This window comes from Pygocentrus nattereri, chromosome 10 (assembly GCF_015220715.1).
Source record: "Pygocentrus nattereri isolate fPygNat1 chromosome 10, fPygNat1.pri, whole genome shotgun sequence".
In the NCBI taxonomy this organism is placed as follows: Eukaryota; Metazoa; Chordata; class Actinopteri; order Characiformes; family Serrasalmidae; genus Pygocentrus; species Pygocentrus nattereri.
Genome location: NC_051220.1, coordinates 37,151,131 through 37,177,053, shown reverse-complemented (window position 1 = coordinate 37,177,053; position 25,923 = coordinate 37,151,131). Strand labels below are relative to the sequence as shown.

Sequence of the window (25,923 nt, the reverse complement as noted above, 5' to 3'; positions counted from 1 at the left end):
AAACACATGCTTTTTCAGTAACAATAGTATAAAGTTTGAATAAAAAAATCTATTAAGATTAACTTGGAAATGCTATTTTAGTAAGAGACCTGAAATTTTCTAAAAGCATCAAATGTCAGATAAAAGTAAATGCATTTTCCTGTTGTTTCTCTGATGGCTTTAAGAAGTTCCACTACGGTTTATTATCATGCATTACGTGAGTTCATGAGCGCTCTGAATAAACAGCCCAGTGTCCTCATGCAGATTCAGACCGTTGAACCTTGAACGCACTGCTTGCGCACTTTATAAGAAACTTGTACGTGTAGCTCTGCGCTGCAAAAACTGATATCTTGGAAAGTAAAATGATCTTAAATCTAGTTAGAACATCAAGTATTTCTCATTTTAAGATTGCTTAACTTGTCATTCTATCTAGTTAAAAGGTCTTAATCTACTGGCAGATGATTTAGCTTTTTATTTCTTGGAAAATGTAATATCTGCTTTATGTCTTAAAGAATATCTGTTAAGTGGAGTAAGACACTTTCATTAGATAAGATGATTTCAAACAAGCAAAGAAAAATCTAGAAATAAGTTAAATAATCATATAACGTCAGGTAAAGTCATATACAGAATGCCATGATGTGCAATTCGAGTTATCTCCCGGGTGTTTTTCTTGGCATTACACACCGATACCAGTCTTGTTGCCTCTGTCCAAAATTTTTTGGAACATTTTGCTGGTATCAAATTCAAAATAGGCAAACATTTTTCAAAAAACAGTACAATTTCTCAGTGTCATCGTTTGACATGTTGTCTTTGTACTATTTTTAATTAAATATCTGGTTTAAGTGATTTACACATTATTACATTTTGTTTTTATTTACATTTTGCACAGCTTCCCAACTTTTATGGAAACGGGGTTGTGTAAAATCACATAATATTTTTAGAATAATTCTTAAAATGGGAACTATCTGGTATTTTGACTAGATTTAAGACAATTTTACATGCCAAGATGGAATTTTTTCCTGTGCATTTTGCTGGTGTGCAGTTTAAAACTACTATGTTGATGCTCAGTGTGTGTTAGCCATCCTGTAGCACTTCATTAATGGCCCATTTCTGTCCACTCTTTTCTGGATGTTTTTGAGTAGTGGACCACTTAAACCAGCAACCCACACTACCCTGTCAGTCACTGCTGTGCTGACAATGATCCTCCACACACATCATATCTGAACAACAAGCAGTGGTCAGAAACTGTACAAACATAACAAAGCATGTCAGCAGATGAACTACAGTCTGTAATTGCACACCTGAAATAAAGCTACCAAATAAGGTTATTTCCCTAAATCATTTGGATCCCCTAAAGAACCTTTACAGAACCATATTTTTTAAATGTCCAAGGTTCTAGGAGGAACCTAGGAGGAACCTGAAACTGGTATACAACAGTTACAATACATGAAGGTTCTTTAAACCTTTAAACGCTTCTTCCCATTTACTAATCCCTTTTTCAACATGGTTCTTTAGAGAACCTAAAGTGGTTTTCCTTTTAAAAAAGTTTATACAACCTATATGGGAGGTGAAGCTCATATAGACATTTACATTTACATTTATGGCATTTAGCAGACGCTCTTATCCAGAGCGACTTACAAAAGTGCTTGTCATTACTTCAGAATATCTCATGTTAATAAAGGTCGACATAATTTTAAAGAGCTTTGCTCTAAATTGCTACCTGAAGTCATCTATGCATTGAGACCTAAAACAAATACAACAAGTAGAAAAATACCTACAACTCAACACAGAGTCTACACAACACTAAACCTGCTGAAAAAAAGTTTGTAATAAAATACAGTGAACAATAAAAGAGGTGAAGATCTTTAATAGACAGTGTTAGTGATTAGATGAGTGTAGTGTAAAGAGATGGGTCTTCAGACGTCGTTTAAAGACAGCAAGTGATTCTGCTGTTCGGACACTTAGGGGAAGTTCATTCCACCACCTTGGTGCCAGGACAGAGAACAGTCTGGAGGCATGTTTTCCTTGTGATCTGCAAGATGGTGGGTCAAGTCGAGCCGTACTTGAAGCACGGAGGTCTCTGGGTACGGATCTAGCTTTCACCATTGATCTCACGTAGGAAGGAGCTGGACCATTTTTGGCTTTGTAGGCCAACATCAGGGTTTTATATCTGATGCGAGCTGCTACAGGAAGCCAATGAAGGGAACGCAGCAGTGGAGTGACATGGCTGAATTTAGGAAGGTTGAAGACAAGTCGAGCTGCAGCATTCTGGATCAGTTGCAGGGGCCTGATGGTACGTATTGGAAGACCAGCCAGAAGGGAGTTACAGTAATCTAGTCTAGAAATGACTAAAGACTGAACGAGTACCTGTGTGGCCTCTCTAGAGAGAAAAGGTCGAATTCTCTGGATGTTGTAAAGGAGAAATCTACAACTACCCCAAGACTACGAGCTTCTGTAGATGGAGTAATCAGGGTGTTCTCAAAGGGAATTGAGAGATCACACCGAATACCAGAAGATCCCGGGATGTAAAGCATCTCCGTCTTGCTTGGGTTCAGCTTGAGGTGGTGGGTTGTCATCCACGATGCAACGTCTAGACAGTAAGCAGAAGCTCAAGGGAGGAGTTTCTGGACACTGTCTTAATGTATAAGGCACATATAAGGTTAATACAGCAGCCAGTCATGAGCCGTGTTCCCCACACAGCAGCAGCCGTAGCTCTGGCTGTGTTATTGCACAGGAATGCATGTGGAGAAAACAAACTGCAAAATTACTTCCTTAGTGGCACATTATTCCTTATAGAAACAACACGGTCCTCCTGGATTTAATCAAGCCTCCATGCCTCGATTCTCCTAATTGTTCACACCAGGAGCAGCCAGTTCATAACAGTTTGTTTGTGTAGATTAAATTAACAACCTAGTAGTGTGAAAGGTAGAATGCTTTTGAGTGATGGTATCAGGATTGGTTCACATTTCATAACACTTATTATTATTATTATTTTATTTTATTGATTTATTTATTATTAAGATTTGGGATGCACCGAAATACAAGGGGTGGGCTGATGTCGATATCTGATACATAACTGTTTATAAAACAGAGGAATTGCAACAATATTTACCTGAATGACTTACTAAGAAATAAAACATTTACTTCTGTAGGGTTATGAATGCAGAAAAATGGTTAAATGCAGACTGTTTTGCATAGTAACCCACCCACTGTCGCCCAAGTGTTCTGCATTATATTTTGGAAGAGCAGATGTCATCAAATATTGGTTTAAATTATCAGCCAAATTCCAATAATTAATTTTTTAAGCAATTGTTTAAAAGGTGGTCGGGCAGCCCACGTAACCCGGCCGCACTCAGCCCGAAGAGGCAATGTGGGGAGACCATGTGGGCCCACCACCCACAAGTTCCAGCATGGGGGAGCGGTGCAGTGCTGCACAGGCAGTAGGTGATTGCAGGGCGGCCCTTGGCGGCCTAGGCCCTTGCGGCAGAAATTGGCTCTTGGCACGTGGAATGTAACCTCACTGGTGGAAAGGAGATCGGAGCTTGTGCGGGAGGTTGAGAGATACCAACTAGATATAGTTGGGCTCACCTCCACCCACATTGTCGGCTATGGAACCAAACTCTTGGATATGGGTTGGTCCCTCTCCTACTCAGGGGTTGCACATGGTGAGAGGGGCTGAGCAAGTGGGGATGTCCCGGTGGACGAGAGGGTTGCCTCAGTGCAAATTAAAATCACAGAGAGGAAAACTGACTGTTGTGTGTGCTTATGCACCAAACAACTGGTCAGAGTATTCGGCCTTCTTTGAGCGAGTGGGTGGGGATCTGGAAATGGGTCCCACCTACAGACTCCATAGTCTTACTGGGGGACTTCAATGCTCATGTTGGCAATGACTGGGAGACCTGGAGAGGCATGATTGGGAAGAACAGCCTGCCAGATCTAAACCCGAATGGTGAATTGTGATTGGACTTCTGTGCCAGGCATTTCTTCTGTGCCTGTGTTGTCATTTCGTCTGACGTGGGACCATGTGTTCTGGACACTTGGGTAAAGAGAGGTGCTGAGCTGTCAACTGATCACCATCTGGTGGTGAGTTGGATCAGATGGCAAGGAAAACTGATGGTCAGACCCAGTAGGCTCAAGGCAATAGTGAGGGTGTGCTGGGAACGACTGTCGGAGGCCCCTGTTCAGAATGATTTTAACTCCCACCTCCAGGAGAGCTTTTCTCATGTCCCGGGGGAGGTATAGGGGACATGGAGTCTGAATGACAGGCATAGCTGTGGCCAAAAGCTTGTGCATGCCTGTCTAACCCATGAACCCCCTGGTGGACACCAGTGGTTAGAGAGGCCGTCAAGCTGAAGAAAGAGGCCTTTAGGGACTGGATGGCCCGAAGGACTGCCGATTCAGCAGATAGGTACCGACAGGTGATAAAGGTGGCAGTCACAATGGTGGCAGAAGCAAAATCCAGGGCGTGGAAAAAAGCCATGGAAAAAGACTTTCAGTCAGCTTCAAGGAGGTTCTGGATTGTCCGGCGACTCAGGAGTGGTCGGGGAGGCTGCGCCCAGGCTGTATTCAGCAAGGGTGGAAAAACTCTGACTTCAAATGAGGATATTGTCGGTCGGTGGAAGGAGCACTTTGAAGAACTCCTTAATCCGGTAGTCAGGTCCGGAGGACTCTGGCGTATCAAGCTCCATTTCCCTGGTGGAGGTCACTGAGGTAGTTGGCAAGCTCTTTAGTGGCAAGGCACCGGGGTGAATGAGATTCATACGGAGATGCTTAAGGCTCTGGATATTGTAGGACTATCATGGCTGACACACCTCTGCAATATTGTATGGACCTCAGTAACAGTACCCTTGGACTGGCAGACCAGGGTGGTGGTCCCCATTTTTAAAAAAGCGGACCGGAGGGTGTGTGCCAACTATCGGGGTATCACACTGCTCAGCCTCCCTGGGAAAATCTATGCCAAGGTGCTGGAAAGAGACTCTAACCGATAGTTGAACTTCAGATTGAGGAGGAACAATGCGGATTCCGTCCCGGCCGTGGAACAATGGACCAGCTTTTCACCCTCTCGCGGATTGTTGAGCGGGCATGGGAGTTTGCCAACCCAGTCTACATATGTTTTGTGGATTTAGAGAAGGCTTACGACTGTGTTCCCTGAGATATCTTGTGGGTGGTCCTCTGGGAGTATGGGGTACCGGGGCTACTACTCTGGGCCAATCGATCTCTGTACTCCCAGAGTGAGAGCTGTGTTCGTATCCTCAGCATTAAGTCGGACCCTTTCAGTGTTAGCGTTGGGCTCCAGCAGGGTTGTGCCCTGTCTCCACTCCTGTTCGTGATATTCATCTGATTTGGATGCCCCCTGGACGCCTCCAGGTGGGGGTGTACCAGGTACGGCCTACCGGGATAAGACCCCAGGTCGTCCTAGGATCCGCTGGAGGGATTACATCTCCAAGTTGGCCTGGAAGCGGCTTGGGGTCCCTGGGAATGAGCTGGAGGAAATTGCGGAGAACAGGGTCATCTTGGATTCTCTGCTCTCAAACTGCTACCGTGACCCTATCTGGATTAAGCGGTTAACAACGATGATGATGTTTAAAAGAGTTAATTTAATATCTAATAAGTTAACAATGTAAAACACAAAGTTACTTTAAGTTAAACCATCAAATATTTTTTACAGTGTATCAGCTTCATATAACAGATAAACAAATGACTCAACTGGGCTTACAAAAGAAAAAACGCTGGCATGCTCATGTGTACGTGCTTCTTTAGAAGCCGTATACTTTTCTCAACATCTGAGCAAACAGTTCACGGGTTAACCATGCGAACCCACAGAGACAGAAAAAGTCTGTCAGCAAAAGGAGTTACTGCACTGTCACAATAAAGACTAATATTTCTCCAGAGTTGTGTTTAGAATCCAATTATATGGAGTCAGGACGCAGCAGAAAGCGGCCTCGTTGCAGAGGACTGATACGTTTCAGAAGGTGCTGACAACCCACGTGGGCGGAGGGATATTAAGAATGAGCCGACATCGCTAACCTTAAGAGACGCTGCTCCTGATTTATTGAAATGTGTGGCTTCCACAGCTAAACAGGCCTGAGTTAGAGGAGTTAGAGGAGCGCTAGCACAGAGAAAGCATGGTTAGATGATGTGAGTCCAATCTCAAAGTCCCAACAGTAAACTGAAATGTGGAGTTTCTTTCCCTGTTTATTTACAGAGCTCACTCTCAGGGTCAGGTTGGAGTAAACGGCTAACTGAGCTGAGTAAGGAAAATCCTAAAGGCGAGTTTGCTTTAGAGAACCACCGTTACTGCGTTAGGTAAAAACTGCAAATGTCCCTTTACTGGAACACTATCAAACATTTGGAGTAATGTATCATATTAATGGATGTAAATGTATTCAGTAATAAAACACTCTACTATTTAGACACTCTACTATACTATTAAGATGTTATATATACTAAGATGTCATATGCAACATTTATTATTATATGCTAATTAATATATTATAATTATTTATTTACAGTGCTTTTTTTTTATAAATTGCCTCATAATTTGATCACTTTTTCAAATATGAGCTTTTTTGGTAATACTATTATAACTTATATATAACTTAAATTATATACAGCTTTCTCTGTCAGTTTAAAATCATCTTTAGCTCTGTTGATCTTTCTGCACACATTAAACATTCCTTCATTTTTGCAGTTACAGCGTAGCGAATTCCCTAAATTCCTGCAATTGCACATTGAGAAACGTTCTTAAACTGTTGGACTATTTATTCACGCAGTTGTTCACAAAGTGGTGAACCTCGCCCCATCCTTGCTCATGAACGACTGAGCCTTTCAGGGATGCTCCCTTTATACCCAATCATGACACTCACCTGTTTTAAATTAACCTGTTCACCTGTGGAATGTTCCAAACAGGTGTTTTTTGAGCATTCCTCAACTTTCCTAGTCTTTTGTTGCCCCTGTCCCAACTTCTTTATAACGTGTTGCAGGCATGAAATTCAAGTGAATATTTGCAAAAAACAATCAAGTTTATCCATTTGAACATTAAATATCTTGTCTTTGTAGTGTATTCAATTCAATATAGATTGAAAAGGATTTGCAAATCATCGTATTCTATTTTATTTATGTTTTACACAACGTCCCGACTTCATTGGAATTGGGGTTGTATCAATGTCAGTACTTTTTGAAAGAAGCACAATTCAGGGCAGCAAGTCTGAACAAAAGTCATACATACACACATACATGCATACATAAATACATATATACAGCAATCAGGCATAACGTTGTGTCCACCTCCCTCACTGTCTATTTTATCAGCTCCACTTACTGTATAGGTGCACTTTGTAGTTCTACAGTTACAGACTGTAGTCCATCTGCTTCTCTGATACTTTGTTAGCCCCCTTGTACCCTGTTCTTCAGTGGTCACTACCCCCATGGACCCTCACAGAGCAGGTACTGTTTGGGTGGTGGATCATTCTCAGCACTGCAGTAACACTGATGTGGTGGTGGTGTGTTAGTGTGTGTTGTGCTGGTACGAGTGGATCAGACACAGCAGTGCTGCTGTGTCCACTCACTGTAGCTCATCTGCTGCTGCATTTTGTGTTGGTCATCCTCTAGTCCTTCATCAGTGGTCACAGGACACTGCCCACAGGAGGCTGTGGGCTGGATATTTTTGGATGGTGGACTATTTTCAGTCCAACAGTGACACTGAGGTTTTTAAAAACTCCAGCAGCACTGCTGTGTCTGATCCACTCAGACCAGCACAACACACACTAACACACCACCACCATGTCAGTGTTACTGCAGTGCTGAGAATGATCCACCACCACAATGATTCACACAAAGTGTGTGTGTGTGTGTGTTTGTATCTGTGTATATATGTATGTTTATGCGCTAGAGGACGTGTTATCACTTAAGTCAACACCCACAGTTGGACCAGAGGCGTCCAAACTTCTGCTGAAGCAGCGCAGCCACAAAACTGGCCCTTTTTTCATTAAAAAAAAAACAAAAAACAATGGGCTGAGCTGTGCTCTGGAGCTGTGGATGTGTTTCTCCTTATGAAGGGAGACGTAGGCACAATAGCTCAGTACTTCACTCCACAGCTTTCCAATAAGAAAAGTCTGCCGAACATTTGTGTATTAGATGCAATCAGACAAGCCGGGATTTCCAATTCATGCTTTATTCTCTCCTGAGTCATGCAGTGACAGACAAAGTGGCAGGAGAGGCATTTAAAGTTGACTGTACGTGCAGTGTTCTCTTATGTCAGAATTTTCCCCTAATGTTTAATACTCTCTAGATGTCCATCTGCTCACAGAAGAGAGGTGAGGTTTCTCATCTGGCGATGTCAAGGTTTTTCTATGTGTAATAAAGTCAGGTTGGAGAGCGGCACGCAGTGCATAAACCTGATATGCGGGTAATGTTACTTGTCCTCCTTCTCTATCTCCATCTCCTTCACTGTCTCACTCTCTCCAGAGCCATGACTGAGAGAGAGAGAGAGAGAGAGAGAGAGAGAGAGAGAGAGAGAGAGAGAGAGAGAGAGAGAGAGAGAGAGAGAGAGAGAGAGAGAGAGGGCCCCTTTATCTCTCAGCCTTTTTCGAATTGAGTGGCCATGCAGTAATAAAAGACGCCGCTTCAGATTTGAATCTGTAATTGAAACAAACTGCGTATTGCTTTCTAATTTTAGCTTTGGGGGCACAATAGGGAGCGCTCCATCTGACTGTTAGTCATGAGGTCCCCAGTGACCTTGCACTTGTGGCCACAGGAATGATTAAAGATCAAGGCCCAGAACCATTTCCTTTCAAACAGGAAGATGAATGGTGGCTGTTGGACGGCGCCTCGCGCATTGCAGCCTGCTAGCAATTAGATTTTGGCGCAAAGCACACAGCTACTACTGTATCTTAAAAGTGCGAAGGAGAACAAAGTGCTCCACACCGCATTTTTGCTGCAGGCCCTTTTTTGGAGAGAGACGCTAGTATGCAATGTGTTTCAAAGATGTATTGTTCCACAGCAAACATGAGCGGCTTCTCAGGGTGTATAATTGTAGTCTTCGACGCTTTGGTCCCTTCAGGCTGTTATGTCTGAATGCAGCTAGTACCTGTTCTACGATACAGCACCTGAATTGCAGACAGCTCAGTTAGGGAGGTCATTTATTTGGTCTGAGACACTTATTTCCCTCTTCGCATACTCAGTAAGCAACCACAGCCACACTACCACATGTCTCAGTGTGGTAATCAGAATCAAAATCAGTCAGTAAATATTCAAATCTTTCACTTCTGTGAATTCAGTAGACATTTCGAGCTTAACTTCTGCTGGTTTTGTTTTGTGGTTTGTGAAGCCCTACAGACTCACATGCCTTAAAGCAAAAATGCAAGTGTTAAATGGGAATTCTATCAGTCTTTAAAACTCCTGTATAATTAAATCACTGTAGTGCAAGCAAAGCCATTCAGAGTTAGAGTTTTCGAGTCTCAATTTAGAGTCAGAATTTACAGTGGTGGTAATAGGAACCAGACAGCTGAATCATTTAATGCCTGTAAAATCTCATAGAAAATTCTGAAATTGTAAACATACAAATTTCTACAAATATTATAAACAGGTTACCTGTTTCAACATTGTGATAATGTTTTAGCCTAAAGCATATTTTCTAAAATGTATTAATGCCTAAGAAGTACATGCAGGTGATTTAAGGCCAAACCTTATCCTAAGAAAACATTTTTATTTTAAAAACCTTTTATTTTAATTTTTTTTAATTTTTATTTTAAAAACCTGAAGAACCATAATTTGTAAGTGTGTACATTTCCTATATGTGGTGCGTTGTTCTGTCCATCAGACTGAAGGTTTTTCACATTACAACACTGCAGCAATGATTTGCAAATACTGTAGCAAAATGGACACACAAGTAGGGCTGGGAGGTTTACTACAGCAAGTGGTTGGTGGTCTTAATTTGATCAGTTGGTGTTTTTCCTCAGCCAGAAATTTCACAAATCTTTAGTCTTGAGTCTCAAGACGCTTGTCAGTTACGGATGAGTCATCAAACTTGTCATGCCTCCATGGCAGAGCTGAGAACTCCAATCAACCACTCGGACTCGGGTCACATGCTGACTGACTTGAAACACAAATTCAAGTCGCTGACTGGAGTCCCCATCCATCAATGTAAGTCAATGGAGCCAGACTTTTTTTGCAAGTTATTTTGGGCCGTTTATTTTGGTGTATTCATCTTGAAATTTACACACAATGTAAAGGACAACAGGCATTTTCAAACTGTCAAACTTTCTTCCGACAGCAGCGATATACTGGTATATATGTATTATTACACCAATGATGCCTACTGGATAGATTCTGAGTTGCAGCAATTAAGTGATGCTGAATTATGAAACGTAAATATTATTGTTATTTAAAGGTGAATTTGAGAGTCTGAGTACTCATTTGGAAACACCAACAAGTATTCAAAGCCTATAAAATGCTCTTCAGGTCAGCTCTAGTATCCTAGAGCTTTAAGACAACAACTACTACTGTTCCATTTTTTTATATACATACAGTGTCAGAACGCACATAAGCAAGTCTATCTGAGATTACTTGTCAGCTCGACATGGTTTAAGGGAAGTGTATGATGATTTAGGTACGCAGTTTTCACAATGCTAATTACTTTCTAACTACTTTAGCCTTGTAGCTCCAGTGCAAAATTAACAGGCAAACTTCAGACACCGAACATCTTGGCTTATTGACGTTCTGAATCAAATTCTGAATTAGCTTTTTCACCAAACTCACATTGAGAGAGAAAACTCTACTGTTTAAATGCAAAGCAGCATCACACACACGGCTGCTGGAGACCGCTGTGTGAGATGAAATGGCAGGAGACAGAGATGGCAGAGGGACAGTTCCAGTCTTTTTGAAACCGATCTTCTCCCACGTTATTGATCTGGCATGTAAGACAAGCTGCTCGCTCTTCAGCCTGTCAGAGATGGACACGATAGCATCAGCCCGCTCATATAGGAGGGAGGGCAGAGATTATTATCTCCTGAAGAGAGCCACTGAAAGTTTGCCTCTCTGTTTGGCCTTGTGTTTGAAGCTCCGTTAAATCATTCGACACGATCCCAAAGAGCACAGCCGGAGAGATGTCTTAATTACATGGCTGATTGAAATCTTATCTTAATAATTGGAGATGGCATCACAACATCATCCACAGAGCCAGGGTCTCATTATTTTAATTAGTCATACATGTGTCGCAGTTGGACTTGCTTAGAAGTCAGGCATTAGGGAGAGTGGCACTCCTATGGATGAATATAGAACAGTAAATTTCATTTTATGATTTTGTAAAGAACAAGAACTCAAAGGAAAAGTTTGTCTTTTGCACTGACAAAAGTTTGCCTTTCACCAAAATGTCTCCTTTTCACTGAGACTTTAAGAAAAATCACTGTTGCATTATAGTTAACCTGAAACACAAACTGACCTTTGTTTACTCCGTTTCTGTGCATATTAGACACAATTTACATCGTTTATGAAACATTTTCCCTGTGAAATTGTAAATTGAAATGTAATCACAAAGTAACACTTCCGATTGTTTGCACCAGTGGGTGGAGACAAATGAAATTAACCAATATCATGTTTCCCTTCCTCTCAGCTATCATCAGTGTCATGGTGTGGGAGTATTATGCATTACGATTTCCCCTTGACTTTAATATAAAATAGATATGTGCTTATTCTTTATCATTATTGTTATAGTAAGAAGAAGAAGAATGCTGATAATATTATAATAATATTTAGTGCATTAAAACTTGTGGCTTAACAGAAGCTTAAACACCTGAAAGGTCTGAGTGCCTGAGTGACTTCACAACAAGCAGATAAGACAAGTGGGCTTTTTAATTACTATTCAAATAGTGCCTTTACTTAGTGTCAAATATATTTACACCAATTATTTCATAAATAAGTCCTTAATATTTGTTTTTGCAAAGTGACAAAGTATGCTCATTTATTGGAAACTTGTGGAAAAGTTTTGACGGGCAGTGTAATATAGATTTTCATTGCCCAAGACCTCACGTGAAATGTTATCAATCAAACTTAAGGACAGCATTGGAGATTTGATTTTCTGTCAAAATATTAATTGAAATTAACAACAAAGAAAGAAAGTTTATACTTGATGTGTTGCCAAACAAACACCATATCGCTTCTAAAAGGAAATTCAACAAGTTGTGTAAAAATGTCTGTGTAATTATGTAAACAAAGTCATGTGGGTTGATGTGAAAAGCTCCGTTCTAGAGAAACTTGTTCACAGTGGTGGTGACGGGAATCAGATGTCTGAAATGTTTAAAGATTCTTAAAGCTCTTACAGAAAGTTAATACAAGTCATGGTTACTCTGGTCACATGCTGCCGGATGCGTGAATAAATTGTCTTATGATGGTCTTATGAACTTTTGACTTAGGGGTACACAAGCAGGGCATTGTAATGCAAAACAGAAAACTATTTTTCCATAATCAATATCCCAAATACAGGATGATTCAAAAATATTCATCCAATTTCAAAATTATTTATTTCACTTGTCAATCACAACAGAACAAAGCAGTAAATTGTAAATGGTTTAAATGAGCATAAAGTTTATGTAATTTTACAAGTGCTCAGTATGAACCTCCTCCAGCTGTACAGACATCAACACCATAGTCAAAAATCCAACCCATACTCAACTGAGCATGTCAGGTGTCGCTGCTCTTTCAGTGTTATTTCAGAGACCATCCAGTGCTCTGGAACCAATGAAGAACACTCTGAGTTGTTGGAGGTTCACTGCCAATGAAAATCACGTTTATTGACGTGGAGAATGCAGAACGCTTTCTGCTCAGGGGTCGCATCTCCTCACAGAATGAAGAGAGCCATCTTCCACTGACAGTCAGAAGCTCTATGACCTCCTCTTTCGGTGATTGGTTCCTAGGTGCCTCACGGTTGTAAAAATGTCGCTTTGAAGTTGGATGAATATTTTTTAATTACCCTGTATTAAAAACTCAAACACATGTAGGTTCACTGGTGGTTTTGGACAGCAAATAAAATGTCTATATTTGAGTTTTAGACATTGCAAGCCCTGGTTCCTATCAGCACCACTGTAGAGAACTGTCTGTTGGCAAGATTCTCTACAGTGAATCATTTCACATCACAATTTGTTCAGATCTAAGACTGAATTGTACAGAGATTGTTTAAATAAAAGATGGATTACCCTTAAAATGATCCGTGACATGTTATCTGCAAACACCTGAGAGAAAGTTTTGATACTCCAGAGAATTAATAATTCATTTAGTCAATTATATCTTAATACAGTTTATCTGCAGTGTCTTCCATTAGGAGCTCCGCTAATACGTTGTCACCTTTTCATGAAACATGCTTAATAAGTCCCTTGGGAAGAAGTTAAATACTACATGGGTGTTTTTAACCTCTGTCCTGTGTAATTCACAGTTAATCTATACATCTTCAAACGCATTGACCATCCCCACACCTTAAATCAGAAGGGGCATAAAAACATGACACGAGGAACTTCTTAAATCTCCTAGATTATTCCACTGTCAGCACTTTCTTTGGTGCTGTATAATCGATTAGGAGTGGGGGCTGCTGTGAAATGAATGATTCAACTGCTGTCTTCACTGTATATCACATTTGGCGGTGCTATATCTGTGTGATGTACATCCACTGGCTTTCTGGCTGAGGACATGCTTGATATATGTGCTGTTTGAGCTGAGCTCTGCTCAGATATGGTATTTGTAAATATTTGTTGCTTCAGTTCAAAAACATTAAATGTTGGCAAACATTTCAAAATTAATTTCACAGCGCATGCGCCGTCTATCGGCAAGCACTTTCAGCTGCCACAGGATAAACTCATGATATTTAATACCAGGCAGAGACAGTCGTTTATTCACCGTGAGGACTTTCTTCATAAGCAGGTCAAACTTAAGCACCCAGCCTATTTCCTACTGCAGTGCCTTATTAGAAAAGGCTAAAAAGTGGTCTCAAAAACAGGTCTGAGATTTCCATTCACTTTAATGGAAATGGGAAAAGTACTTAGTTTTCTGGCTTTTTTCCCCCTGTTTTGAGGAGACAAGTTAAATAGCAGGTTTAGTTGTGATGTTGTCAACTCAATAATAGGCTTTCTGTGTTAATGGGTTTAAGGCTTCCTGCGTGTGCATATAGCACTAATTTTAGTTTAAATGCTCTGCATTGCACAAAAGAGGCTCTCTGACCTCAATTAAATTACTTGGCGAGACAAGCCAAATGGAAAAGAACGACTCAATAGAAATGCCTAATTTTGAGGTCACGGGGTCACAAGCATGGTGCTTGCGGAGCTATTTGCTGTGCACACAAATGTTCCTGTCACTCAGCACACACTGTATAGCTTTTACAAATACAGTCAAACATTAAAGAGATGTTTTTATATATGATGGCTGTCAAAAAGAGTTGCTCACTTGCACATATGTCATATACTGATGATTAGCAACTGTTTTTGATGTGTTTTTATCCTGTCTGTTCACTTGAAGGAGGAAAACCACAACAAAGGACAGATATTGTGACAAGACAATGCACGATGCCACATTCACTGGGGCACACTTAAAAAAAAAAACATTGAGAATTTGTGGGGTGGCGTTGGGAGAAGGAAAAGAAAAATCAATAACCCTTATGACTCCTTTATTCACCATGCATTACAAATGCATTAACAGTGCATTATACCTAATGCCTTTACAATGCCTGGCAAAAGCCTGTATAATTGCTCCTGATTAGTTATAAATACATACATAACACATTATAGAGCAGCAGTATATGAGTTCATAAATTCAGATTTTGTATTGCAGTGTAATATCTGTTCATAAGAACAATGTTGACACTAATGCTGTAATTCACTATAATGATATATATGTCAATGACTCATCACAGATGTACAAGTCTTTATACTCATAAATACTTTATATTTATGCAGGTTTTTACAGAATTATAAGGACTTATGTTTAACACATTTATAAATGCAGTCATAATGTATTATGAATACAGGATTCACTGGTGGTTACTGAAATATTCGACCACTGTGGATGATCTGGACAGCAGCGAGGAAAGTGTGGGAAGCAATTCTGTTAATAAATCATTCTTAAAACTTTAGGAAAGTATAACAAAGCAATGTGAGATTGTCTTTACAACTAGAGCTACGGATGCCATAAACCGTTTATTTCCTGTTTTGCCCTTTTTTGAGGCATGTCAGTGTTCAGTGCTAGCAGTGGTGGACAGATTAGAACCAGCAGGCTTGAGCCCACCTACTTTTTTTTTACTAGCCCAGCCAAAATCAGTGCACTTTCAATATTAAAATATTACAATTAACATGTTGTGACATATTTGAAGTTTTATTTTTGACGCTGATCAATCTAAATACAAACAAAACCTCACAAAGTAAAAAAGAAAACATGGCAGCATATAGACTGGGAGCTTGAACAGCTTATTCAACCCAGCAGACCATGTCAGACTACATTACCCAACCCTTAAGTTTTTTTTCTCCTGTTTTCCTGGCATTTCTAGCTCTGCTACTGCTTGAAGCAATCCTAATTGACAGTCTAGTGTTCATCAGCATGTTGTAGCTCCTTCAATCTCCAAGACAACCTCGCACTGCTTTGTGATACTTTCCTAAAGTTTTTAAAAAGATTTAAAGAATTTCACCTAATGAACCATCTTGCCTTTTGTCTTGTTTGAATATCTGGTACTTGTTGTAGTCTTTCTTTTTTAAAGGGGAACCCAAATCTTCTGCATAGCAATATGGTTAAGATGTAAACACATCACAGTGATTTGGTGCGAAACGCTCAGTACTACAGAAACTTACCGAGTCCGAATCGTTCACAGTGGTGGTGAAAGGAACCAGACGTCCACCTCCAAAAGCTCCCTCACAGAAAGTTACTACATGAAATGGTTACAAATATCCTGCCTGATGGCCGAGACATTGTTTTATGATACTTTCAGGATAAAGTATTTTAATCAGTTTATTTTAATCCACTCATGGTGGAAGTATACAAGAAGGCAAAATAGTCCCCAAAGAAAGCTTATTTTCACTTTTTCCACTCTTTTAGCAACTGGATAGTAAAATGGCTACATTTGTGTTGTAGACATCCTGACCCCTGTTCCATGTCAGCACCACCGTAAAGGAGTCTCTAAGTTCCTCTGCAAACAGTTTCACACCAAACCACTCTGAATGACTTACTTCATACTCAACCCCTGAATTGTACAGAAATTTTGAAAAATTGGTGGAATTCCTCTTTAAGTGAACAGACAGGATAAAAACATCATAAACAGTTGTCATATTTTAACTGCCAGTGTATTTTGATGTTTGTACAGACTTTTTTATAGTTGTGTTGGATTTTGGAACATGACTAATTTATTGTAGATTTGACTTTCAGGTTTTCAGCCTCTTAGTGTCGTCTGTATATCAAAATAAATCACCAGCTTCCACTGTAAGACTAACCTGCGTCATTGTTTACACTGAAGATGTCTCTCACTGTGAGATCTTTGCATCCATATTTCTTTGACATTTTACTTTGGATCCCAACCGTCTGCCGTCATTCTGTCTGCCTTCTGACCGATTCATTGCTTCAGTCAACAGCTGCTACATGGAAAAATAATGAGAAGTCTGCTCTGCCAGCCATGTCCTCCTTCCAGCACATGTCAATAGCTGAACCTATTTACTGGGGGAAATGCATGCAGAGGGCTTTATTTTGGCTGCATTTTTCAAGGTCAGCAGTCAGCAAAATGTAGCATTTTTTAGTAGATGATAAAGGGCAGTAAAACCAGATTTCGACTCCGTTTTACAGACGCATTCAAGCAGTTTTCCCATATAAGTTGGCATCTTATTTGACCTTTTTTATGGAGTTGCTTTGAGCGCACACTATACAGTTGAGCTTGAGTGACTTTCATCCCCCCCCCCAATCTCTCTCTCTCATGTGGATCCTGAGGGTTGCCAGAGTAGTTAAATCTCTCTAATTGAGATGCTGCCCCTCTTCTGCTCCATCACTCCACAGCTCCCTCCTGCCTCCTGCACACAGTAGGACGCTAATATTTCCTGGCACTGCTCGGCCAGCCTGTCAGTTATCTCTCAGCAGAGCCACAGTAAATATCCTGCATTGATTAAGCAGATTTGCATAGGCAGTGCAGGGCTCAAGGCAAAGAGCTGAATGCTAACCAACGCCATCCACAATGTGACAGGCCCAAAATACCATCCCTCTCTGCTGGGGCCGCCAGGAACGCCTGAAGTGAGCTGCACAGCCGCAGTCTGCTGGAGGCTTTTTTTTTTTTCAATGCCAAGCCCAGAACCCAGCCAAACTGCCCGATCTCTGCCAAATCACAGTTTTTACACCTTGGCTTCGATGCCCTATGATAGCTGCATTTCACCCCAGTGTAAACCAGTTCATGACTATAGCCCCAAAGAGAGCAATTTTCCTTTGTGCCCTCTCTACTTTTCTCTCACAGCGCAGGCCGGTTACCTCAAGGACAGCCATCTCACATCGCTATGCACAAAATAGACTCAGGATAATTCAACAAAGTGCATTTTTTCCTTTTTCGCAGAGTGGCCAGCTTTTCATGCAGCCTCCTTGATGACAGTCACAATGAGCTTATCTCGGTGGGATTGCAGTCTCTGGCCCTTCAAAGGATCAGGAGCGCAGAGTTAGCAGCTTCTCTATGCTTCTTTACCTGTTCAGGCTTTTCCCAGCATCCGCTGCACTGCCTTGTAGCTCTGTTCTTATTTTTGGACATATCTATAATACGTGTCTGTTTACTGTATTTTTTTTTCTTTAGACGATCTCTCTATTATCAACATATTAGCAAGCAAGCTAGCTATCCTCCAGTTTAATCCTGAAAGAAAGCAATGCTGCCTCTATGTTCAGTGGAGCTACTGACCAAACTCAAGCTGCTTCTATTTTTTTAGAGCTTCCCCAGAGCAAGGTGTCATCAGATTTCAATGAAGTTCACCTCACCAGGCCAGTGGTCAACCTTGGCTTTCCCCAGAGTCGCTTTGTTCATCACCTTGATGCTGACGGCAGGTGTGAATCCACTTGAGTTGTGAATGCCGAAAGGAACCACATCAGCCAGTGCAGACTGATTGGATTAATACTATATAGATTTACTCTGTCTGCACATGAGGGTGTACCAAGTGATGCAGAGCTAAAAGACACTGAGGGAGCAGAAGGCCTGGCCAACTTTATCAAGAAATACCCAGCGAAATCAATAAACGGAAGAATCTTGATTTAGGGCTGCAAATCGTTTGTGCTTTAAATAATGCATAATTTCTTCAAGACTGAAAATAAATTGAAAGGATTTAGGCGGATTTGCTTATCTGTCGGACACCATGAAGCATTACACTCTCAAGGCTTTGGGAAGCATATGAAAAAGCGCTAATCTCGCAGGAGTTCAATATTAAGTTCCTGTCACTGTCAGGCGGGGTTTTAAGAGAGGGGAGACGCGATTAAGCCCTTCTGCAGAGATGAATGTTAAAAGCGTATGCACTGCAGAAACATACTCTGCCATTGTTAATGCGTGGATTAGGCCATTTTCTCCTTCCCAACAAAAGTATCAATACATGATTACAGAGTAACATAATACAACTCACCACTGTGCCACTCACATTTCACTACTTGTATGAGGAACACACAGAGGAGACACATGTGGTGTTGACATTTGCTGGATTTTCACACAGGAATTTAGCTGTGTGTATTTTCGCCACTAAAAATGCAGAGCCTGTGGGGCACACTTGCCTTGGAGATTTAATTTTTATTTGTCTTTTGCTTTTTTCCCCTTTTAACAAGCCAACAGGCCAGGTGAATTTTCACACATTCACAACATTCACAAATATCTCCATCACTAACGAAACCTCTACTTTTCACCCTACCACTTAAGCCTAATTCATTGCATCAAATCAGATTTTGTCAGCGTTTGCCAACTGTAAACACCAAGATATTTCGTTATTCAAAGTTATACTTGACTATTTTTTGGTACTTAACATGTTTGTTGTACAATGTACAGTGTATTTACAGTCATTTGCAAATGCTAGATCTCTCTCTATAACACTACACCACCAGCTCTAGGAGGGTGAAGGCTAACTCTTGCTTCCTCCGAGTGAAGCACTGCTGCATCTTTTCGAACCTCCACTGACACAACAGCTCAACACGCTTGGAGGAGAACACTAACTGCCCGTTCTGTTACATCAGCTAAAGGATGCCCAACTAATTAGCATTGTACTGGGTAAAGGGGAGAAGAGAAGGGCTATCCTACTCAGAGAACAAGGACAATTGTGCTCTCTTGAATTTCAGATGGTTGCATTACTGTTTTTGTGACTTTCTAAGTGAAAATAAGTTGACACATCTTTTACAGAGAACAAACATAAATGTCTGCAAATGTTAGTCCATAATTTCATTCATTTGCTGTGTTTAACTTATTGGAGAATAAATAAAATATAAAATGTCATAGGTTATATACACTGATCTAAAATGATTTGCCAATTTCTTTTTCATGACTTCTATGAAATTAACATATCATAATGTGCTATAATGTGACAACAATCAAACCAATACTTATCATGCTCACTATGCTCTCTCTTGTGGGACAGAATTTTTCATTGAGTGGCAATCAGATTGTTGAGATGCTGCATGGCTACCAGTTGTGTCACGCACATAGCCTGAAGATTTAATACTCAGTATACATTGAGCAGCAGATCTAACAGTTGTTAGATCTAACAAGAATGCTCTCAAAATGAGGAAACATTGACAAGCATGTGTAGGTTTTTAAGCTTAATTAAGTTCAGGTCTTTTTTTTCATTCTTTGTTTTTAGCAGTTACACATTATTGAAATCTTTCCGTGTCTCTTTGTGTGCAAGACAGTTACCATCTGCAGCATTTAACACTGACTAACAATAGTGGGCCTGGCTCCTAGTTGTTTATGATTTTGGACACTCCTCTGTCATTCAGCGGGGGAAACCCGAGATCATTTCAAATTTTCTCTGGAATCAGTCAATTACTTTTTTCATTGCTTTTTGCATCTGTGATCTTCCCCTCTTTCAGCCACAAGATGAGGCGTTTGCCACACTAAATAGAAATTCAATGAATAATTTTATATTTACTTAGAGCAATATTCCACAGTACTCCGGTGTGGAAAGCCACCCTGCCTGCCGTCTCACTGATGTGCATTTGAATGCATTTTTATCGCACAACTTTTTTCATCCTCAGACCAAAGCATGTGGGGGGGGGGTCTCTTCCTCGGCCGAGTCCACTAAGAAAATGTGTGTGTGTTGGAAGGGGCATTTTATTAGTCCGTCAAACCCAATCATATTTATGGTTCTGTGCCTTCACAGATGAGAGTACTCTCCATTACTCCTTGTGTTATTTATAATTTCATGAACCTGCTGTATGACAGTGCTTATTTTATCCTGCATTCTAATCTGCTCCTAATAAAGACATGCCAAGCTCAGGGTGTGAAAAACGAGTGCTCAGCATTGGCTGGCGCCAGTGTGGGGGGATAAATCAGAAGTGGGGGGCGATGCAGGCACACAGATAATCTCTGACTGCAGTGCTGCATTCACACGCTCCACTCAATAGCAGTGATGTACAGTAATGAAAATCCATGCAAACTATTGAAGGGGCAGGATGGAGGTGACTCCTCTGAAATGATTGGGGTCCGCAATCTTTCACATAAACCCCCAGATGAACAGCAGCTCCTCCGACTGAAAGTGCGGCAGGAGATGCTGTCATGAATTATTATTTAATAAAAGTGGAAAGGAAAATTAAACTCCTGATCAAACTGATTGATTTGGTTATGAGCTGAAGTGTAATCATCTTAAATCCAGTCAATAAATTCTTGTATTCTTGTTGGAATATTATGTAAATTACATTATTCAACCCAATTTTAACATTTTACTTACTTTCAGCAATTTTAACTTTTAACTAAGAGCAACATTTTCAATAAGTGTTGAGAAATTACATTGTAAGCAGAGAGGAGTAAATTAGATACTAGAAACTGACACTGTTGTGTTAATAGAGTTGATTTCTTCAGATTTTCTTAACTCCTTGTAATGAATTTCGCATATTTCTACCGTTTCATGTTTCTTGACAAAAAATGCATCGGCAAATGGAAAAAATCATTTCACTAGATAAAATTACTTAAAACAAGTTCATAAATATGAAGAAACCAACACAAAACACTGTCAATATGTAGTGTATAATCTAAAATCCTCCATAAATCAAAAACTCTCAACACTTGATGCATGTATTCGACATATGAAGAATGTGGCGTAACAAAGCCGTGTACTGTATGAAATAAAAGTTTTGAAACAAGCAAAAGTATCTTCACCAGACAGTAGAGCCAAACAATTTTGGTGAAATATCCAATTGCAATTTTTCTGTCCAATATTACAATTATGATTTAAATTGCGAATGGTTTCTATAAACTGATACATGAGCCTTTTTTTGAAGAAGTTATTTGCAGTTGTGTCACAGCACATGGTTGTTTCTGATTCGTCAAATTCATTTGAAAGCAGTTCACAAGCTCTGTGTCATTACGTTAAATTTTCCCTACTTAAACCTCACAATCTATTAACATTCACATTAAAAAAATGTTTCTTTAATGGTTCTTAAATAAAGAAAATGGTACTATATGGAACTATGAACCATCTAAAAACCCTAGGCCTGATTAAATGTTTTTTTGCATTGTGAAACAGTTCTTCTGATTGTTGTATATGGTTATATATAGCACCCAAAAGTGTTCTGCTACTACAAAAAGATTGTATATAGAACCATCTACAGCACATTCTCAGTCAGTCTGAAGAACCTTTTCACGGTGCAAGGAACCATTTAATCATGCAAAGGGTTCTTTGAGATGTTCACAGTTCTACATATAACTATTTTCTTCACTAAAGAACCCTTGAAGAACCATCTTCTTTAAGAGTGTTGTTGAAAATAGGCTATAAGTCTATGATAAAAATTGTGCTCTTTAAAATTGGGATTTTGATATAAAAGACAGTCTCATTATATAAAATGAATTAAAACAATAATATAGTGTCAATGATGTGAAGCACTTATAAAGGAAATTAGTGCTAAGGTTGCCCCCTTGTGGAGAAGCTGCTTAACATGACTGAGTGAGTTACAACAACAAGTCCATGAGATGGTTTGCATTTAAAAATGTCTAAGATAATCTTATAACATTCAACAGTCACATATATTAGAAATATTGTATAATATATGCTACTAATAATCAAATTGATTTTCTCCTTTTTTGTATGTGTTTCTTTGTGTTTTTGACATGGCTGGATAAACTAAAGAGCACAGATGACATGGGCACATCCGCCGAGTGCTCCAGCGACGATGAGGACTTGGAGGAGTGCAACCTCGAACATGCAGGTGGGCTAGGTCAGTTTAATTCTGCTTGCTCCTATGTGGTGGTCTTTCATTTGCAACAGAGGATTAGATCCTCAAAGCATCGCCGCCCCCCCATGGATAGATAAAGTGTAACTTTCTGTCTACCAAAAAATAAATAAATAAGATAAATAAAATAAAGAAGCCAAGCATGTTAACGCACATAGTCATTCAAGCTTATTTCTTCTAATGCTGACCAGTTCCACTCAGTAGTCAAAGTGTTAACTGACCACAGAATCATTTTCCCCTTAAACTACATCGGTTATGAGCTACACTTGCCCATGGGGTTTTCCGAAGTGGTTAACATGCTCACATTTACTGCTAATTTTGTCTTACTCCGTACAAGGGCACAAGTACAAAATTAGTATGGAGACGTGACATGTTCTCTGCATTGATGCTTCAAAATGTATCATATTCAGAGGTTTTTTTGCAATGTGATGAAGGATTGCATTTTGGTCCATGATACATTTTGAGATTTCTCTTGAAATTTGCTTTCAGCCAACTTACAGTGTGATATGTAGAAGAGTACTTGTGATGGAAGTAGTGTTTGGGATTTATTTTGATTCCTTCATTTTTTGAGGCTTAAGTTAAGCATTTTTAATAGAGAACAGATATCATCGAATTTCTGTGTACGAATTTTCGTTCGATTTCATTTTGTTTTGTTTTTTTACTGCCTGATTTTGATTGATTTAGTGTGAACAAGTTATTCTGCTATTAGTTTTTCCAAATCTAAAAACCCAAATCAGATAAAATCACATTTAAAATCATATTGATTTCATGTTGAGTTTTGAAAGAAGTTGGGCGTTGACATTTTGATAGAACTGTCATTTTGTAAAATACAAGTCTGTCATCTCGATGTATAAAAGCAAACGTCAAAAAAATTCTATTGAAGTCAGACATTATATGAATCCATTTTTAGCAAAGAATACTCTTAAAAAGGTGGGTTCTTTAAGCATACTGGATCTCAAACTGGGCCTGTGGGCGCTCAGTAAGGTCCTCATTTTTGCTAGATCCCAAAAAATTGTTATAGAGTGAAAATGTGAACCATCTGGTGATCCCTGAGAACTGGCAACCACTGCCATAGAAAAGCCACTTTTGCTGCCTAGAACCATGTTTGAAAGATCTGTGAGTGTGAACCTTTTTAAATGTTAAAAGAATTAAAAAAAAAAAGGTTTCTTTAAGCAATGGCATACAAGAACCACTTTTGTGTCCTTAAAAGAACCATGTTTGAAAAAAAGAGATGAGTGTAAAGAACCAATTCAGTGTTCACACAGGATATGGAAGTTCTCTAAATTTCTCACAGATTTCACATTTACATCTGAAAGGGTTCTTAGGGAACCAAAAGCTCTTTTATGTCATTGTGCAAAGAACCATTTGTCACCTTTTAAGAGTGTACTCCAATATAAAGGGTTCTTCCTAAAGTCTTTATATTAATGCAGAGGTTCTTTAAATTTTAAAAAGATTCTTCAGACTCAGATACACTGTTTGCAAAACTGGCTCCGTAAGGAACCATCCACTGAAAGGGTTCTTAGGAAAGCAAAAGTGGTTATTTTTTGGCATCATAAAGTGGTTCTTCCATGGCTCATACAATGTAAACAAAACTGGTTCCCCGAAACCGTGGTTGTCAAACTGGTCTTCAGATCCACCCAGACAGTCCACACTTTTGATCTCTGTGTTTGGAGCAAAAATGTGTACCATCTAAGGCAGGGGTGCCCACTCCTGGTCCTGGAGATCTGCCACCTCAAAGAGTTTAGTTTCAACCCTGATATAACACATGATCCAGCTAATGATCCAGGAACATCAGAGTATAAGATCCAGGTGTGCTGGATCTGAACTTTCCAAGGTGGTAGATCTCCAGGACCAGGATTGGGCACCACTGATCTAGGGGGCCCTGAGGACCAGTTTGAGAACCACTGCTCTAAAGAACCATCCACTGAAAGGTTTTTTAGGGAACCAGAAGTGGTTCTTCTATGGAATTGGTTCTCAAATCTGTCCTCACATGGTCCTTAATTTTGCTCTATCCCAGTGTCTTGCAAATGGAGTTGGAGCAAACATGTGGACTGTCTGGGAGGCTCTGAGAACCTGTTTGAGAGCCACTCCTCTTAAAAACAAGAAACAAAACAAAAAAAAACTTCCACTGAAAGGTTCTTTAGGGAACCGAAAGTTGTTCTTCAGAGGTGTCACGCAAATAACCCTTTTTTCCACTCTAACTTCTAAGACTTGTCACAAATATTAGAATGCACAGCCACATTCCTTATAGTAATGGTCACATGTTAAGGGAGATCATATTTTGTACGTCTATAGTTTATGCCACAGCATTTTTTTAGAAGATAGTGCCCTGCAGTTCTTTCATCTAAAGCACCCTCATCAGTTCTCACTGTAAAGAGTCTTCAAAGAGGGCTGTGTATTTCACATTACACATATGGCCTGCACTAATGGCTCTTTGTCCTGCACAAATAGGCTGTTATAAATATTTCACATGGACATGACAGACTGCTGAAAAGCTTGTGTTTCCTGAACAGCTATTTCTCTTTGCCTCTCTTTTGTCAATCCCTATTTCTTTCAAACGTTAGCCATAGGTAGTTGTAGAGACTGGTGGAAGTACTGCTACTTCTTGATCTATATCTTTATGTACTCATAAAGAAAGATATTGGCAGGGCCCCAATCATCCAGTCACGTTTACACAGAAATTCATGCCATTCTAACCCCAGCATCAGTTAACGTGGACAGCTGCATGAGACGCTATTGTTCCAGATGTTTTAATTTATTTATTTTCGTAAGGCATGGTCTGGTTGTTTCTCTTCAGTTCTGCTTTGAGTTCCAGTTCGATTGTGGTCTTTTTGAGTTTTGCTTTCTTTTCTGTCCTTTTATTTTTTCTTTATAGACTGTGTCCTCATCTATTTCCCAGTTTTAAAAAACAGCATTCCTGTCGTCTCGCCTCATTTTGTGCCGCATGATTTTTTGGTGTTGAAATCGATTTTTTCCTCCATTATCTTGAGCATTTGTGCCATCAGGCTTCTACTTCAGCATTCCCATCTCTGATTAACAAAGCAAATAACTGGCAACAAAATCTTTTCTTGCCATCAAAACAAGCTTTTGAGCTTCTAATGTTTGTAGTAACGTTAAGAAAGTTGTGTCCAAAGAATGATGAATATGATCTGCTCCAGTCCCCCCCCCCCCCACCCTGTTCCTGCTCAGAGCCGTTCTGCATATGAAGTAATTTTTGAATGCAGATGGCATAAAAAGAATTTTATTGCCACAAAAATATCTGTTTTTTTTTTTCAACTTCATGTTCTCTCAAGCAGTCATTTGTGGCATGTTATACGATAGCTTTTCAGCTAGAATCATTCTCTAGAGAACTCTGTCTCTATGTCTCTTGCTTTCTCTCTCTCTCTCTCTCTCATCCTTTAGTGCATGGCGCCATTTCGTGTGCTCCACACATAACCCCCGTGTTCAGACTAACCGGATTGGTTTATGTATGAGCCAGTTTGAGTTTAGCATCATCCCAGAAGTTGCGGTTGCAACGATTGCTGCTGCATTTTCTCTCCCTCAAGC

At 39.9% G+C, this 25,923-nt stretch overlaps 1 protein-coding gene across 17 annotated transcripts in view; it reads left to right on the top strand.

The window, feature by feature from the left end:
- nrxn3a (neurexin 3a) overlaps positions 1 to 25,923 on the top strand; it is a 483,992-nt gene that overhangs the window by 442,874 nt on the left and 15,195 nt on the right. For 11 of the 17 annotated variants that reach the window (XR_005130817.1, XM_037542000.1, XM_037541998.1 and 8 more), the window contains one exon: positions 22,275 to 22,353. Coding sequence is in view for 14 of the 17 variants with exons in the window: in XM_037542000.1 (XP_037397897.1) it covers positions 22,275 to 22,353 (79 nt within the window). In the remaining 3 variants the exon portion in view is untranslated. Of the gene's footprint in view, positions 1 to 22,274; positions 22,363 to 25,923 lie in introns of all 17 variants that reach the window. The other 6 variants (XR_005130816.1, XR_005130818.1, XM_037542005.1 and 3 more) reach the window with 1 other exon arrangement.